Genomic DNA, 14056 nt, shown 5'->3' with positions numbered 1-14056 from the left:
GGATCCGGCCATCGCTCGGTCATCGGCCGGCGCAGGGAGGTGACTTTTGCGAGAGGCATCAGCCCACCAAGGCGCGAACTGGTTCCGGGCTTGGAGCTGCCTCTTCCTGTCGCTCTTTTGCCTTAGTAACGTCGATTTTGTGAAGCCATGCATGTACTGCGCACCTCGGTGCTGTGCCAATGTTACATCAAAGGGCCAGCAGAAGAAGAAAACCTGGGCGTCGATATTAGTGGAGGGGGTGTGTGCGACATTCCCGCGATAGACTTGCATGGCCACCAGTCAGCTGTCGTTAGTAACGGCCTATTCCCACGTTCATCACTCGTACCCCATGTCAAAGTCGCAGGTCGTCACGGCTTCGGTGCCCGCGCCGGAAAGGAATCTGGCCGTCAGCTGGGGAGAATGCATTCCACTGCCCGAGCTAGCAGAAGCAGCAGAAGCAGCGGCAGCCAGAAGCAGCCAGAAGCAGCATCAACGTTGCTCGACTTGCTGTTGCTGGTTGGCTCCTGAATCCTTCGGAGCGCTGCTGACGGGTTCCTAGCGACCGTGCTGGAGGCCCATCTTCAATCTTAGGTTAGCCTCTGAAACATTCCGTGCTCAAGTCAGCGGTGCCTGGCCCTGCTCTCTCCAGAGCAGTGTATTGCAGATAGGCGGAGGGCAGCCACTCCACTCTCGTTCCCTTGTGTCCCTAGCTGGCAGCAATCTGCGAGGGTAGGCGAGGCCTGGAGCTTGGTGCTGTACATACTAACTATGTAGTACGCCAGTGCCAGTAGTCTGCTCCACCGGGCTATTTATTTCAATATTGACATTTGATCACCGCAAGCCACCCGCCGACGACCAGACAGCCGGTTGTTGGGCGAGGCCAAAGGAGATTTGGCTATTTTGAGGCCGACGAGAGCTCATTTGTTAGCATCGTGCTACCACACACCTGCATGCGTATAATACGAGTACACTGTAGGTGCGCAATGACGGGCCTGTACAAGCACTCGTGCCCTCTGCTCAAACAAGCGAGAAACAGACGCCTCTTGTCGTCTCACTGCACCAAACGTCTTGGCCTGGGTAAAGCGGCTGGGTTGCAATCCGGCGCAACGGCTTTGCCATGTCTGGAACGCAATGCTACACAAGTAGCAGCAATGCCTGTGTTTGGTGCAGTCGTCGCTCGCCACCGCTGGCTGGCTGACGGCCGGCAGTGCCGCAGACACGTATAATGATCCCACTCCAACACGTACTCGTACTGGCACCCCCCTCCAGGCCTGGACGAGACTTGGATCTGGGAGCTCGCAAACTCATGTACTGTGCTCCTCGTTACCACGTCGATACGCCTCGCCTTGCACGAACCATCTCGTCGCAGGTCTGATCCGCCGTGGTGCTAACCTACCATAGCAACCAAGGCCTTACAGCTAAGGTACTCGCACATTAGGCCTGTGACGATGCAAGGGAGATGCCTCTACCATGGTTGGCCATGTACCAACGTTAGCACGTTTCTGCGAGTGACGAGCATCTCCCTTGCCCGAGACACCTGGTTCGACACTGCCGTGAGGTACGCAGCTGTTCCAGATTGATCTCCCGCGGCTACATAATCCCTAGCGAAGCCCCCCACCACTTGGCGTCTTGCTCACGGCCAATCCAATAAGGCAGCTCTTGCGTTGAGCATCTTGCAGGCAAAAAGAGATGAATCATCTGACCAGAGCCACCGGAGATGCACAGTCGTGCGGCCAAAGAATAAAGCCCCCAAAGCAGGCTCTTTGTATTTTTTTTGGGAGGCTGGCCTGGGTAGGCGATCTGGGACCAACGACCAGGCAAGGCTTGCCGGCGGTTAGACCCCAGTGATGAGATTCGCAAACAGACGCGCGCCCGCTGGGAGACGACCCCAGCCAAGACATGGGATTGAAGTTGAGGTACAGTATGGACTAGGTGCACATGTACCGTAGGCCTGTAAGACGGCTCTCGAGGGAATACGAGCTTGCCAAACATTAAAAGCAAGGCTCAGGGCGGGCTGTAAGCCGCAGCGCACTGGCCCTTTTTAAGTTATCGGGGAGTTGGATGGCCACAGCCGTTCTGGAACCACGACAGCAGAAGGATACAAAAAAGGTCATAAAGTTCTCTTCTGCCAAGCACAGTCGACGCCGTCGGCCCCCCCCCAAAAAAGCGGCTGCTGCAGCGGAATCCAAGGCTGAAGTTCGCCAATCATTCGGGGGTTTCCATGTACGTGCGAGAATAGCAGGCCGCATGAGCGATGAATTGCTGGCACGTTGCCGCTGTTTGTCCCGTCGCGGGGCCCAATCGCCAGCTTCCACATTTGGCGTTGCTTGCCGCTGACAGCGCCTTTGGAGGCCCTGCGGTTTGCCCGCTTGGGGGGGCGTGTTTGCGCGTGTGTGTGTGCGTGTACGAGTAAGTAAGTGTAAAGGCGATTTGACAGTTACGGATTCCGAAGTGTGTGACTGTGGTAAGGCTGTAGAATCCCCCTCCCCGCCTTTTTGGCTGTGAAGCAAAGTAATATCTAAGATGGCCCGGACTAAGAGAAGGATCAAACACCAGGTCTTCCAAGAATTGAGCACAGCACCCAGGTACATAAGGTAGTAGGTACCGTACTCGTATATACTTCCAGCCTGATGGGCATGGCGGACAGGCCCGCTGCAAGTCATGCAAATCGGGCATGGCGTGGTGCGCCACACTCGCAAGCGTGCAGCAGCAAGGCAGGTACGACGACCCGGTACCTTCTGGACGACTGGGTGCGTTGCGCCCGATGGCCGGACTTGCTTCGTTCCTCGAGGTACAGAGAAAAAGTCAGATTTGGCCGGATACGAGACGCTTCACCCGCAAAGGCTGGATGTATCTTTTTTTATCTCGTCTCGGTTGGTGTATGCACCTGGGTAGTACTACCTGTTTACCTTGAACTGCATGTATGTGTGGTGCTTGTACCTTTTTTCTTGGATTGCCTGAGCAAATCCACACGCCCAGCCAGCTTGTGCTCTCGTCTGGGGTGTCGCAGACAAACCGCTGTAGATTCTCCCACCGATCCATGGCTTCTCGCGGACGCCTTGCTCAGGTCCCGGTGCAGCATCTCTGGTGGTCGGTGCATGGCGCGATGTTACTCTTGTCCGTCTAGATGGTCGTGATGCCTGTAATACGGCACGAGCACACGCATCTCTCTCTGCCCCCCGTGATGATCCATCGAGGGTAGATGAGGAAGGGACCGGTGACTTGCGTCTGCAAATCGCCAGAACCAAGGCTCCCAGGTTTTTTCCTGTTTCCGATTTGAGACACCCGGATGTCGCACAAGTCAAGAGGGGAATTTTTCCCTGGTCCTTTATTTGCCTTGCTTTTTTTTTTCACGCAGTGACGACATTGGCTGTGACGGGCTTCCTTTTTCAAATGGACGGCCCTCCCTTGTTCTTCTGCTGCTTTCAATTTCTGGCCTCTCTCGTTTTTTTTTTTTTTTGCTTTCTCTTTGGTACACGCAGACAAGCACACACACTTCGGGCTCCCTCGCTCCACGTATTTATACCGATTCCACTTCCTAATGCATGCTTAGTGCGGAAATGTATTGGAAATTTCTCTGCCAGGCGGCCATGACGCTGTCGCCTGCAGCTACCCTCACCTCTGAATATGCAGTCTAAGATATGTAGGTCGTATGTACTCGTACGGTCAACCGCAGGGCCCGGTCGTTTATCAGTTTTGCCGGAGTCTAGATGCATGGATTTACCCGTCTATACGTGTACAAAAATTTTTAAATGGCTCTTTATTTTCATCACTTTTTTTTTCATCTCTTCTCTCTTCTCTTGTCCATTCTCTTTCAGTCTCTTCTCGCGCTATAATATACCAAGTTGCCGATTATGACATCTACTACCCAACAGCATGGTAAAGCTAGGAAACTAAAAAGCGTAGCGTAAGAACAAAAACCATCACAACCAACAGACATGTGCGCATACCCGACCCGGCAGTACTTGGTCATCTGGCCGTCGGGCATTCTATTGGTTCCCCATGGTGATGGGTGATCAAGCGATCTCGGCATTATCCGCCAGGTGTTTCTGTCGCTCCCCACGCGTATTTCGCTCACGACACCGTCACGATGCGGTACCAAGGTAGTACCAGCTACTCCGTGACTACCTTGCTCCGTGACTACTCCGCGACTCGCTCCGTGGTCCCGTCCATCAGATGATCTGTAATCAGGGCTAGCTCGCCTTACCCATCCTCTTCCAACGGTTTCTTTTCTCCCGCCGGGGTAGCTCTTGTTTGGCTTGGGGTTCATTTTTGGGGAGGGTCCGGCGGCATTTTGTGGACCTGATTGTGTCATTTGGCAACTGATGAGAAACCAAAGGAGCCGGCAGAGAAGAAAAAAACAAGCACAACACGCACGCAAACTGGCTCTGCTGCCTGTTTCGTAGCGGGAGCCACGCAAGCCCGACATTTCCGCCGTTTGGAAGATACAGAAACTATGATGGACCGTTGGTTGAACAAGGGTCCTGCTGGTGCTGTTCGGTGAGTGAGTCGAACGCTGGCTGTCATGGCAATGGAGCCATTTTTGGCCTCTGGTTGGGTGAGGGCCCCGCAATGGGGGACCTGTATGAGCTGCATTCTTGTCTTGTCTCGTCTTTGCCCGAGTTGCGACGCCCACAAGTACAAGTACTCCGTGTGAATCTCGTCAAGTGCATCCTGCTTGACAGGACAGGCACTCCCGAGACGCTTGCTATGTAGATTGAACCGATTGAAGCCTCCTGTGTGTCTCTTGCTTCCTCGGGCCTTTCCACCCCTCCCTTTTCTTTCCGAAGAAGCATCTCAATGGCCCGGCACAGTTGATCCAGCCATGCCACCGTTTCCCTCTGCGTGCGACCAATATACAAGCAGCTAGAGCGAAGCCACATGGATGTGCCTTTCTGCTCTCTGAGGGGTCCAAGGCTGATTGCATGACCCGGGGTCAGATCATCCAGAACAGAGGGGGGGGGTGTGTAGAACGATCCACGGCTAGCCTAGGTCTTTAATCACCGTTTCTGCCGCCACATAGTACAAGTAAGTCTACATGCCAAGGTACGAGCGAGCGGTCGTCACAGCAGAGGACATGGCAGGCCAGGAAGATTCGGCCGAGGGAGGAGATGAAAAGCTTCCGAGCATTGCATGTCCCAGTTGCGCCTGAGTGGGATCGGGGCTCCGTCCTCGCACATATATCGGTGTGCCGTTTTGCTGCTTTCGACTCTGCACCGCGACATCTAACCGGGCTGACTCGACCCATTGATAAATGACGACGCCCCCATGCTCCCGGCCACGACCCTTGGACACACGGAGAATAGCCCAGCGGCCAAGGAACAAGACAAGAGAGCAAAAACGCCGTTGTTGGCAGCTTACTGTGCATATGGCCCGACTGAGCTCTGCATTCGTTTTGCCCCGGTTCCGATCCCGCAATGCCCCCGATATGGTTCTGAGCAGTTTTTGGGTTGTCCCTCGCAACTTACAGCCACCATCTTTTCCTGTTCCCTTGGCTACGCAAGCCACAGACTCTCGCGATAGGCAGCTAAGCCAAATAGTTTGAGGACTAACGTGGCGGAAAAAAATGCGGGGTGGGCGACAAGGCAAAAAAGCAAAAAAGAAGCACAAAGACATGAACAAGGCCGTCGTTTAACGGACCAATCGCGGCTCGGCTGGTCTCTTTGGATGTCAAACGGGAATTGGCCTGCCGGAAATCTTTGTCTCGCCATGGCTAAAACACTTGATCATTGGGCTAAAGGGGCCAAAGGGGGTAAATGATGGGTTTGCTCTTCTCTTGCGATGAGCGCGCGTGATAGGCCGCAAGCTTTCTGTCGGCTGGTTGGCGCTGAATACTGGCCATGCCACGAACGAGAAAAAAATGGAAGCTTGGGGGCTAGCTGCATCTAGCTTTGGCCGCTCGGTGCGCGTTGCGGTGGAAATTGGGCTGGCTGGGCGAGCTTTGCTTTTTCCCGTTAATTGCCAGTTTGCCAGTGACATTTCGGCGGGCAGGGAACTAACAGAGCGGTTCTGGCTGCAAAATAGCGTCCCCTTCCGCTGCTCTAGGCGAGCTACTTGTGCTAAGAAGCGAACCGACTACTATCAAGGGCCCGGGGATGTTCGGAGAGATTTCAACAAGTTGCGCCTTTTTGCTCGGGTTTTCTGGATTTGTTTGTATTCCATCTGCTTTGGGGTTTCTGGCGGTACTACTGACATGTACCTACCGTATGCGGAAACCAATCCAGCTGCAATCCTGATATGCGTGCTGCACCATTCAGGTAGCACAGCATGCACTGCAAAAATCTGCAACGAAACACGATTCGTCAATCCTTTCGGGCTGCATGAAGAAAAAAGTAAAGAAAAAGAAAACCAACGGCAACGGAAAAAATGAATTCCTTCCAATGCAGCAACGATGAGGGGCAGAGTGAGGGGGCCTCTGACACATCCAAGTACTACTGTAGATTCTACCTCCAGGGTACGGGAGGGTTTTTTGTATGTACCACGGCACAGGAAAAGGAGGCTTGCAAGTGGCTGTCTGAGATGAAGATGCGAGTTTCATGCAAGTGCTTTTTGAGACATGCATTTGGAGGGGGGCCTTGCTAAAGAATGTTTCGTCGGGTGGCCGCCGAATAAGCTTGGGTCATTTTTTTCTTGCCCCCTCTTTTCTTCCCTTGTGCCGTCTGTATGAAATGATAGATGACTATGTCCATTTATGCAGATCCTTGAGATGCTACAAAGTTAATGATGGTGGAGGAACAAAAGAAGATTTGAAATCACATGACAAAAGGGGCACAGCCAGAAGCCACTTGTCGACGAGAACAAAACTTCATCTCTATTTTTGATAATACACACAATAAGAATTCAAATTCTGAAGAAGAAGCTGCAAAAAGTGAAACACTCCCCCATGTTGATGACGCCTCCCCTCAAATAAGAATAGCCATGGTTCGCAACTCTCGCAAGTGTCATACATACTCTATCCCGTGAATTCCTCGCCCCAGGATTTACTGCGTCTTGAAGAGCAGGATGGCGCAGTGGCCGAGATAAAAGTATATGAAGTGCTTAGTCTCTGTAGACACCCAAGCATGTTAGCCTGCTGCTGGACCTTGAAACAGGGGGTATCAAAGCACGCACCATGAGTTACGAAGCTGCCAAAGTTGCGGCCAACAATGCAGTGCCAGGTTGGGCCCTTTCGCTCGTCAAACTGTATTGTCGTATGTGGTTAGTAGCGTTCTCGTTTCGCATAGGGGCAGGTTTGGCTGACTGTTCGCTTGATGTGCTGTGCAATGTCCTGTCATGTCTTGTCAGCACTTGTTCTCGACAGCAACTCAGCGTCTGGCAAAATACCTTTTCAATGGTGAACTTGGCCATGGCCTCCTGAGCTAGAGTCTCATTATTAGCCTCCCCCTTCTCACTTGTCGGCTCTTTCCCCGCCAATGGCAGCGGTTGTCGAATCCAACGTACCAACTTCTATGCACTCCTGCTGCATATCATCCGTCTTTTCGTATTCGTTAGCTGGGTCGTTGTACAGGCCTCTTTGTTAAGTGAGCCTCACCATGTCTGCGGATTTGATCTGCGCTGCGATGCTAACCGTTAGCCAAGCTTCTCCTTGTACTGGGCGATGTGGAATCGCGACTTACCCTCAAGCTTCTCCCTCGCCGCTGCGATCTCTGCCGGCTTGTCCGCCATGTTTTCTGATTGATGGGTGGGTGTTTGGTTGTCTGATGGTAGAGTCGACGCGATTCCGCTGCGCATGGCGAGAAGAAAAAGGCATTAGCAACAATGTTCCAGTTCCATGGCAGCTGCAGACTGTCTCTCTGCTCTCTGCCCTTCCCCCTTCCTCCTGTCATCGCCACTCGCACACAGACGGACACTGCGGATGTGATAGCACCTACCTCGAGGACTGTCGTTGTGTGAAGCTCGGTTCGAAGATGATCGTCGCGCCTGGAGAATTGCGTGCCGGATCGAAGATGGTCGTGTGCGCAAAGTTGCTGCGGTTTCGCGTCTCCTTAAAGTCGAGCTTTGGAGTTGACAAGGACCGGAATCAATCCCAGGCTAAGCACCGGGACGCACGAGCCATGCATGCCGCGTCTGCCAAGGTGCTGTTAATTAGTAGGGAGGTACCGCCTCTAGTATGGGCCTTTTTTTCTGTGGCGGGGCTGAATGACAGCGCTTGCAGGCTGCTAAATCCACGAGCTTGCAGGGCTGAATCGTAAGATGTAGAACACGAGATATTGCCCGATCACAGAGGCATATTGGTTAGTGGGCAGATGGCAGCTATTGTCTCTATTTTCTAGAGCCGAGTATTGCCGGAACTAGCAACTTGGACTCATTGATTTCTGGGTTGTTGGGAATCTGCAATTCACTGGTGCGTTGGACAAGACAACTTGGAAGCCTCTACTATGCACTTGAGAATGTTCTAGAGACGTAAAGCATCAATTGGCAGGTATTTGTAGACATCAGATGGTAAATTTGGTAGATTTAGCTAGGTACAGTGCCTACAAGCTGATAATTCTAGAAGTGGTAGGTAGATTTAGCAGGGGCAGGTATCTCTTATAGATGTTGGTAGATCTACTCTGTAGTAGGAGGAGATTTATAGTACGAAAAGAGATGCAATTCCTTCATACGCTACTACCATCCTTGCAGTTCAGCCTGGTTTCCTTCATAAACTGTCGCCAGATTTATGCATATAATATTTCCAATTATAGCACCTGACAATCAATGTTGATCGTCTCATTGAGTGCAGCCCCGCATTTGGACAAGGCTGTACGCAGCATCTTTTACTCTCCAGGCAGCAGAGCAGGCGCATGGAGTACATCTTTATGAATTGACTTCAACGATTTCATTATTACTATTGAAAGATTGAGCTTGGAATCCTTTTTATGTGTAACATGAGCGGGCCTCTTCATATCTCAACGAGTGTCGTAGCTGTGCTGCAGCTCGCAGCCACGGCAACGCAGTATCTCAAAGACGTCAAACATGGGTCAGCCGATCGATCTCGGCTCCGGGACGAGCTTAGGAGCACAACTTGTTTGCTTGAAATGCTGCAGGATCGTCTGGAGGACTTGGATGACATGCCTGATAGTGAAAATTTGCTGATGCCTCAGTCCATTAGTTTGCTCGGCGGCGCAGACGGGCCGTTACACCTCTTCAGAAAAGTTTTAGAAGAAATTGTTGCCGAGCTGGCGCCTCAGGATAAACTCAGACGACTGATGAAGCCTTTTACCTGGCCATTTGATAAGAAGAAAGTCGCAGAGTTGCTTACATGTTTGGAAAGATCGAAAAGTCATTTCAGTCTTGTTTTGCAGAACAACATTGTGTAAGGGCGTCACATCTATTGGATTGGCATCACCTGTTCTAATTCAGTATCAGAGACTTGGCGAGGCTAGCAAATCTCAAGCTTGATAAAATCGGCGACAAGGTGGAAAGCTCAGAAGCAAAATCTCGAAATGCCGACACACAGAAGATCATTCAATGGATCAGTCCGCTATCATTTCGCTCCCGACACGTGAGTGTTCTGGAGAGTGTCCAGCCTGGGACCGGCATCTGGCTATTGGAGCATGCCACCTTTCGTGATTGGTTGAAAAGAAAGACTGGAATTCTCTGGTGCCCCGGAATACGTCAGTTCCATGAGTTATTGGGAACCTTGTATGCGATACTAACTCTGTGCTTTAGCGGGAGCTGGAAAGACAAGTCTCGTGTATGTGGATTCATATATTCTCCCGAAAATTTGCATCAGCTTACGTTTCCTCAAGATCCCTCGCTATCAATCATCTCGAAGAAGAATCACCCCAGGCAAACACTTTTTGTTCATATATCTACTGCGATTATAATCAGCGCAGTATCCAAACACATGTTTCCCTCCTATCTAGCATACTTCAGCAGGTTCTTCAGAATTCTTCAAGTGATGTCCTGCCGTCAGAAGTAGCAACATTGTACAGTCAACATCAGAAATACAACACTCGTCCGACATTGGCACAAATTACCGAAATACTGGAGAAATTGGTTTCAACATTTGAAACATTTCATGTCATTGTCGACGCCTTGGACGAATGCTCTGAATCGGAAGAAGACGCTCTTCAATTCATCTCAGCAGTCTCTTCTCTGGGTTCAGCAGTCAAGATCCTATGTACATCGAGATCTTCGAGCGTATTTAACGTCTATTTCAGCACAGCATCTAGAATAGAGATATCTGCCCAGCAAACAGACATTACGACTTTTCTGACCGCTTGCCTACAAGACCAGCCCAGACTCTCAAAACATGTGGCGAAAGACCCGAGTTTAAAAGACGACATTATCGGGGCAATTATCCAGGAATCACAGGGAATGTAAGTTATACATAATAAATAACAGATAATGGGGTGGATATGTGTGTTAATTACGGAATATTTGGATAGGTTCTTATTGGCAAAACTACATGTTGAGTCCTTGTCTCGAAAATTTAGCCGCAAAGAGGTCCGGGTTGCGCTGAAAACTCTGCCCAGCACCCTGGATGCCACATATTCAGAAGCACTTGAGAGGATCTACAGCCAGGATTCAGACTCTGCTGAATTGGCCGAGTTGATCCTGTACTGGGTCGTTTGCGCTAAAAGAAGTCTTACAGTCCAAGACTTACAACATCTGTATGCTACGCGAGAGTTGTCAGATGGAGAGTTCCTTGACGAAGATGACCTCCCAGATGGAGACATTTTGTCGAGCGTTTGCAGTGGTCTCATTATTGTGGATAGTGAATCGCAAAGGGTTCGTCTAGTCCATCATACCGCCCAACAATACTTTGAGAGCTGCCACCACACGCGGCTCTTGGAGGCAAAACTGAGCCTCACAAACATCAGCCTGACGTACCTGACGTTGTCAAACTTTTCCAGTGGTTACTGTATAACGGATGAGACCATGTCTATTCGCCTGAAACAATATCCATTCCTCGATTATGCCGCCAAGTATTGGGGCTCAGATCTTGCCCAGCTGGACTGTGCAGACATTGGGCCCAGGATTGAGAAATTTGCCTCTGAAGCTATTGCAGTAGAGGCCATCAATCAAGCATGGTGTCTGAAGACTAGCAAGCACCAATACACAAATTGGAGCCAAGAGTTTCCCAAACACGTACCAGCGCTTGTGCTGATCTCTGCCTTTAGTCTCCCAGAGGTTCTGCAATACCTGGTATCAAGAGGCCATAAAATCAATGCCAGAGGGAGCGATGGCGAGACTGCTCTCATTCGCTCAGTGGGTTTCGGTCATGTACAAAATGTACAAATGCTCCTCGAACTAGGTGCGGAGGTAGACGCTCAGGACCACATGGATGAGACCGCATTACAGAGAGCTGCCAGAGTCGGAAACGAAACTCTTGCGAAAATTCTGATTGACAAAGGCGCAGACGTTAATTCGAAGGCGGCAAGCGACTGGACTGCCCTCATGTCGGCGGTTTCCAGCGGCAATCTCGAGGTTGTCAAGATCTTGGTCGAGGCGGGCGCTGACTTTAGAACTGAAACGGTTTGGGGAGACTCAGCCTTGAGCATTGCAACTCGGAGTGGCCAAGAAGCAATTGCTAATTTCCTCTCCGATCAAGGAGCAATTCTACCCAAGGGACCTGCTGGGCGCCGCGCTTCCATCATAGCCTCTCGCAAGGGCCTCCACCAACTCGTCAGGAAGCTCACGGCCAACTACGACGCCGTTGCCGATAAGCCGCTGGAGAGACAAAGTTCGAGGCTCATGGATGGCCTCTCTGACATCCAGGAGGCAGAAAACGCTGCTGCTGCTGCTGCTGATACAAAAGCAGAAGGGGCTGTGCCTCAGCAGGCGAGAGCCGACTCGAGTGCAGATTTCCTGGATGGCATGGAAGAAGTCGGTTATAACATCGGATTTCACAAGCGCTATGACTTACTCGAAAAGCTCGGCAAAGGCCATTTCGCTGAAGTGTACCTATGCTCAAACAGAGTAACAGGCGTGAGATACGCAGTCAAGGTTCATGTATTCACACCCCAGGTAAACGAAAAGTCGAAGTCAGACGGGCTATACCGAGAGGCGAAGTTGATGAAATCGTTTCACAAAGAGCCGCACCCAAATATCTTGCGGTTTGTCGATCTTTTTACGGAGCATTCCTTCGAGAAAACCTACTTGGTCATGGAACTTGCGCCTCATGGGGAGCTTTTCAACTACATCGTTACAAATACGCGCTTGTCAGAAGACGATGCTCGAAAGGTATTCTTGCAGCTGTTTTCAGGACTGGACTTTTTGGTAAGTTTTCTTCAAAAGCAGCTATCCAACACCCCAGAGTCTTCAATCCAGTATCGTAGCGAGATACAGAGGAAACTCTAGTGCCTTTCATCCATCTTGTTCTTCTAGCATCTGTTATTACCGCTACTTCCACTGGTTTCGGTTAAATTTGGGATACAGAGGCAAAACCAAGTTGGAATACGGGATGACAAATCACCCTTTTCACGACTACCTAGCGAATGAAAGGGTTACTGCTTTTGGAGATTTTCTAATAATGTCTACAGCATAGCCAAGGATGGATACACCGCGATATCAAGCCCGAGAATATTCTATTAGCAGATGAAGAAAATCTCGTCATCAAGATCTCAGACTTTGGACTAGCTAAAAAGATTAGCCCTAGTACCGAGAAATGGGAGTGGGTAACGACTCTTTGCGGAACACCAAGCTGTAAGACTCTCTTCGTCTCCTGCCTCCCACTTCTTCCTCAATCAGCCAACGAATACTGGTGGCTAATTTCTCTAGATGTGGCCCCTGAAATATTGACGAGCAATGAAGAGCGAAAATACGGATTCCCGGTGGACATTTGGTCCTGCGGAGTCGTCTTGTACATCTGTCTGTGCGGCTTCCCGCCGTTTTCGGATGATCTGTACAGTAAAGAATTCCCGTATACACTCACTCAACAGATTAGGCAGGGCAGGTTTGACTACCCGTCACCGTATTGGGATTCAATTGGAGACCCGGCGCTGGATCTAATTGATGACATGCTGGTTGTGGATATGGAGAGGCGGTTTACTGTGAAGGAATGCCTTGAGCATCCTTGGATGCGCGAAGTAAGCCCCCAGATCCTGGCGGAGCCCATCAGGTCAGCAAGCCCGGAACCTATGGAAGAAATGGAAGAAAGACGAACTGGATCGTTGAAAAAGAGGTGGTTGATTTCAGAAATCAATTAATGGGTAGATCCACGCAAGAGACAGGAGCTAAGGCTGATATCTATTTTGTACAATGTCGAATCGACTCCGAATATTTGGGATTATTTGACTCTTCGTACCTAGATCCATCTGCTTAGTTACTAGAAAGAACCAAATTTCTGATAGAATCATCTTCATCTAGTGCCAAGTGCAATACTCAGCGCATCAAACGCAAGCCAAACCATTCAAATTCCCTTCAGCAATAGCTTCACTCTTCAATCCAATACCGCAGCCAATAATACCTCCCCTTCCTCCTCATTCCACATCGTCCTCTCAAAGGGAGCAGAAGGGCGGACATTCGATATCCTTTATATGTCCAAGGCGAACCCGCAAATCGCGTTCGCAAACCACTTTACGCGGTTCCCTGAAATCAATATACGCGTCCACTCCCTTGGAATATTGGTAAATGGGGTGCACTGTTCCTGAGACCCCAACCCACGGAAAGAAGAAGAGACTGTAGACTCATCCTCCCTTGGGACTCCTCCGCCCGTTCTCTGGGATTAGGCTTTTTGGATCCGTCTACGTGGTCCAAGCGCCTGGGCCGTGAGACCGTTTCTTTTTTTCTCTTCTCTTCTCACGCCTTCTTTCGCTCCGGAACAAATCCAGCTTAGAGTGAGACATGTTACGTACGTCTTCCGCAAACGGCCATGTGCTTCAACCAAAGTTCCACCTTGGCCATCCACCACTTTCGTCGGTGATAAAGAGACAAAAAAGTTCAGCCACAGATGCAAGTCGTTTGTCATGTAACAAAGGTGCTTCTCACGGCCCAATCACTGGTTTGAAACTGCGATGCATGTTTGCAACAAGGTGTTGATTATTACTCGTGCTTGTTTCTAAATTTGCCCAACCAAGACCCAACGCCCATCCAAGTCTCACAAAGCCCACACGGGCAGTATAAACGCCGTATTCTCCAGCATCCTTCA

The 14056-nt window shown here is 50.5% G+C and overlaps 5 protein-coding genes across 5 annotated transcripts; 3 read left to right on the top strand and 2 right to left on the bottom strand.

Moving 5' to 3' along the window:
* Positions 1-147: 147 nt before the first annotated feature.
* TRIVIDRAFT_219051 (uncharacterized protein) lies at positions 148-507 on the top strand (the record flags this gene model as incomplete). The annotated part of the gene is made up of 1 exon (XM_014104010.1): positions 148-507. The coding sequence occupies one exon, from the start codon at positions 148-150 to the stop codon at positions 505-507; it is 360 nt and encodes a 119-aa protein (XP_013959485.1).
* A 4786-nt stretch (positions 508-5293) lies between these two features.
* On the bottom strand, positions 5294-6035 carry TRIVIDRAFT_211892 (uncharacterized protein; the record flags this gene model as incomplete). The annotated part of the gene is made up of 1 exon (XM_014104009.1): positions 5294-6035. One exon carries the CDS (start codon positions 5956-5958, stop codon positions 5650-5652), a length of 309 nt encoding a protein of 102 aa, XP_013959484.1.
* A 77-nt stretch (positions 6036-6112) lies between these two features.
* TRIVIDRAFT_211891 (uncharacterized protein) lies at positions 6113-6832 on the top strand (the record flags this gene model as incomplete). Its single annotated transcript, XM_014104008.1, has 1 exon — positions 6113-6832. The coding sequence occupies one exon, from the start codon at positions 6516-6518 to the stop codon at positions 6798-6800; it is 285 nt and encodes a 94-aa protein (XP_013959483.1).
* A 24-nt stretch (positions 6833-6856) lies between these two features.
* Positions 6857-8019, bottom strand: TRIVIDRAFT_110796 (uncharacterized protein; the record flags this gene model as incomplete). The annotated part of the gene is made up of 8 exons (XM_014104007.1): positions 6857-7024; positions 7090-7159; positions 7220-7246; positions 7303-7337; positions 7420-7453; positions 7511-7533; positions 7596-7702; positions 7851-8019. 7 exons carry the CDS (start codon positions 7642-7644, stop codon positions 6960-6962), a joined length of 303 nt encoding a protein of 100 aa, XP_013959482.1.
* Positions 8020-8846: 827 nt separating this feature from the next.
* TRIVIDRAFT_219049 (uncharacterized protein) lies at positions 8847-13115 on the top strand (the record flags this gene model as incomplete). Its single annotated transcript, XM_014104006.1, has 7 exons — positions 8847-9274; positions 9328-9575; positions 9631-9655; positions 9711-10283; positions 10353-12186; positions 12450-12612; positions 12688-13115. The coding sequence occupies 7 exons, from the start codon at positions 8847-8849 to the stop codon at positions 13113-13115; spliced, it is 3699 nt and encodes a 1232-aa protein (XP_013959481.1).
* Positions 13116-14056: the final 941 nt, after the last annotated feature.

The sequence above is a fragment of the Trichoderma virens genome (assembly GCF_000170995.1).
Source record: "Trichoderma virens Gv29-8 chromosome Unknown TRIVIscaffold_3, whole genome shotgun sequence".
Classification (NCBI taxonomy): domain Eukaryota; kingdom Fungi; phylum Ascomycota; class Sordariomycetes; order Hypocreales; family Hypocreaceae; genus Trichoderma; species Trichoderma virens.
This window is presented reverse-complemented; position numbering and strand designations above follow the sequence as displayed.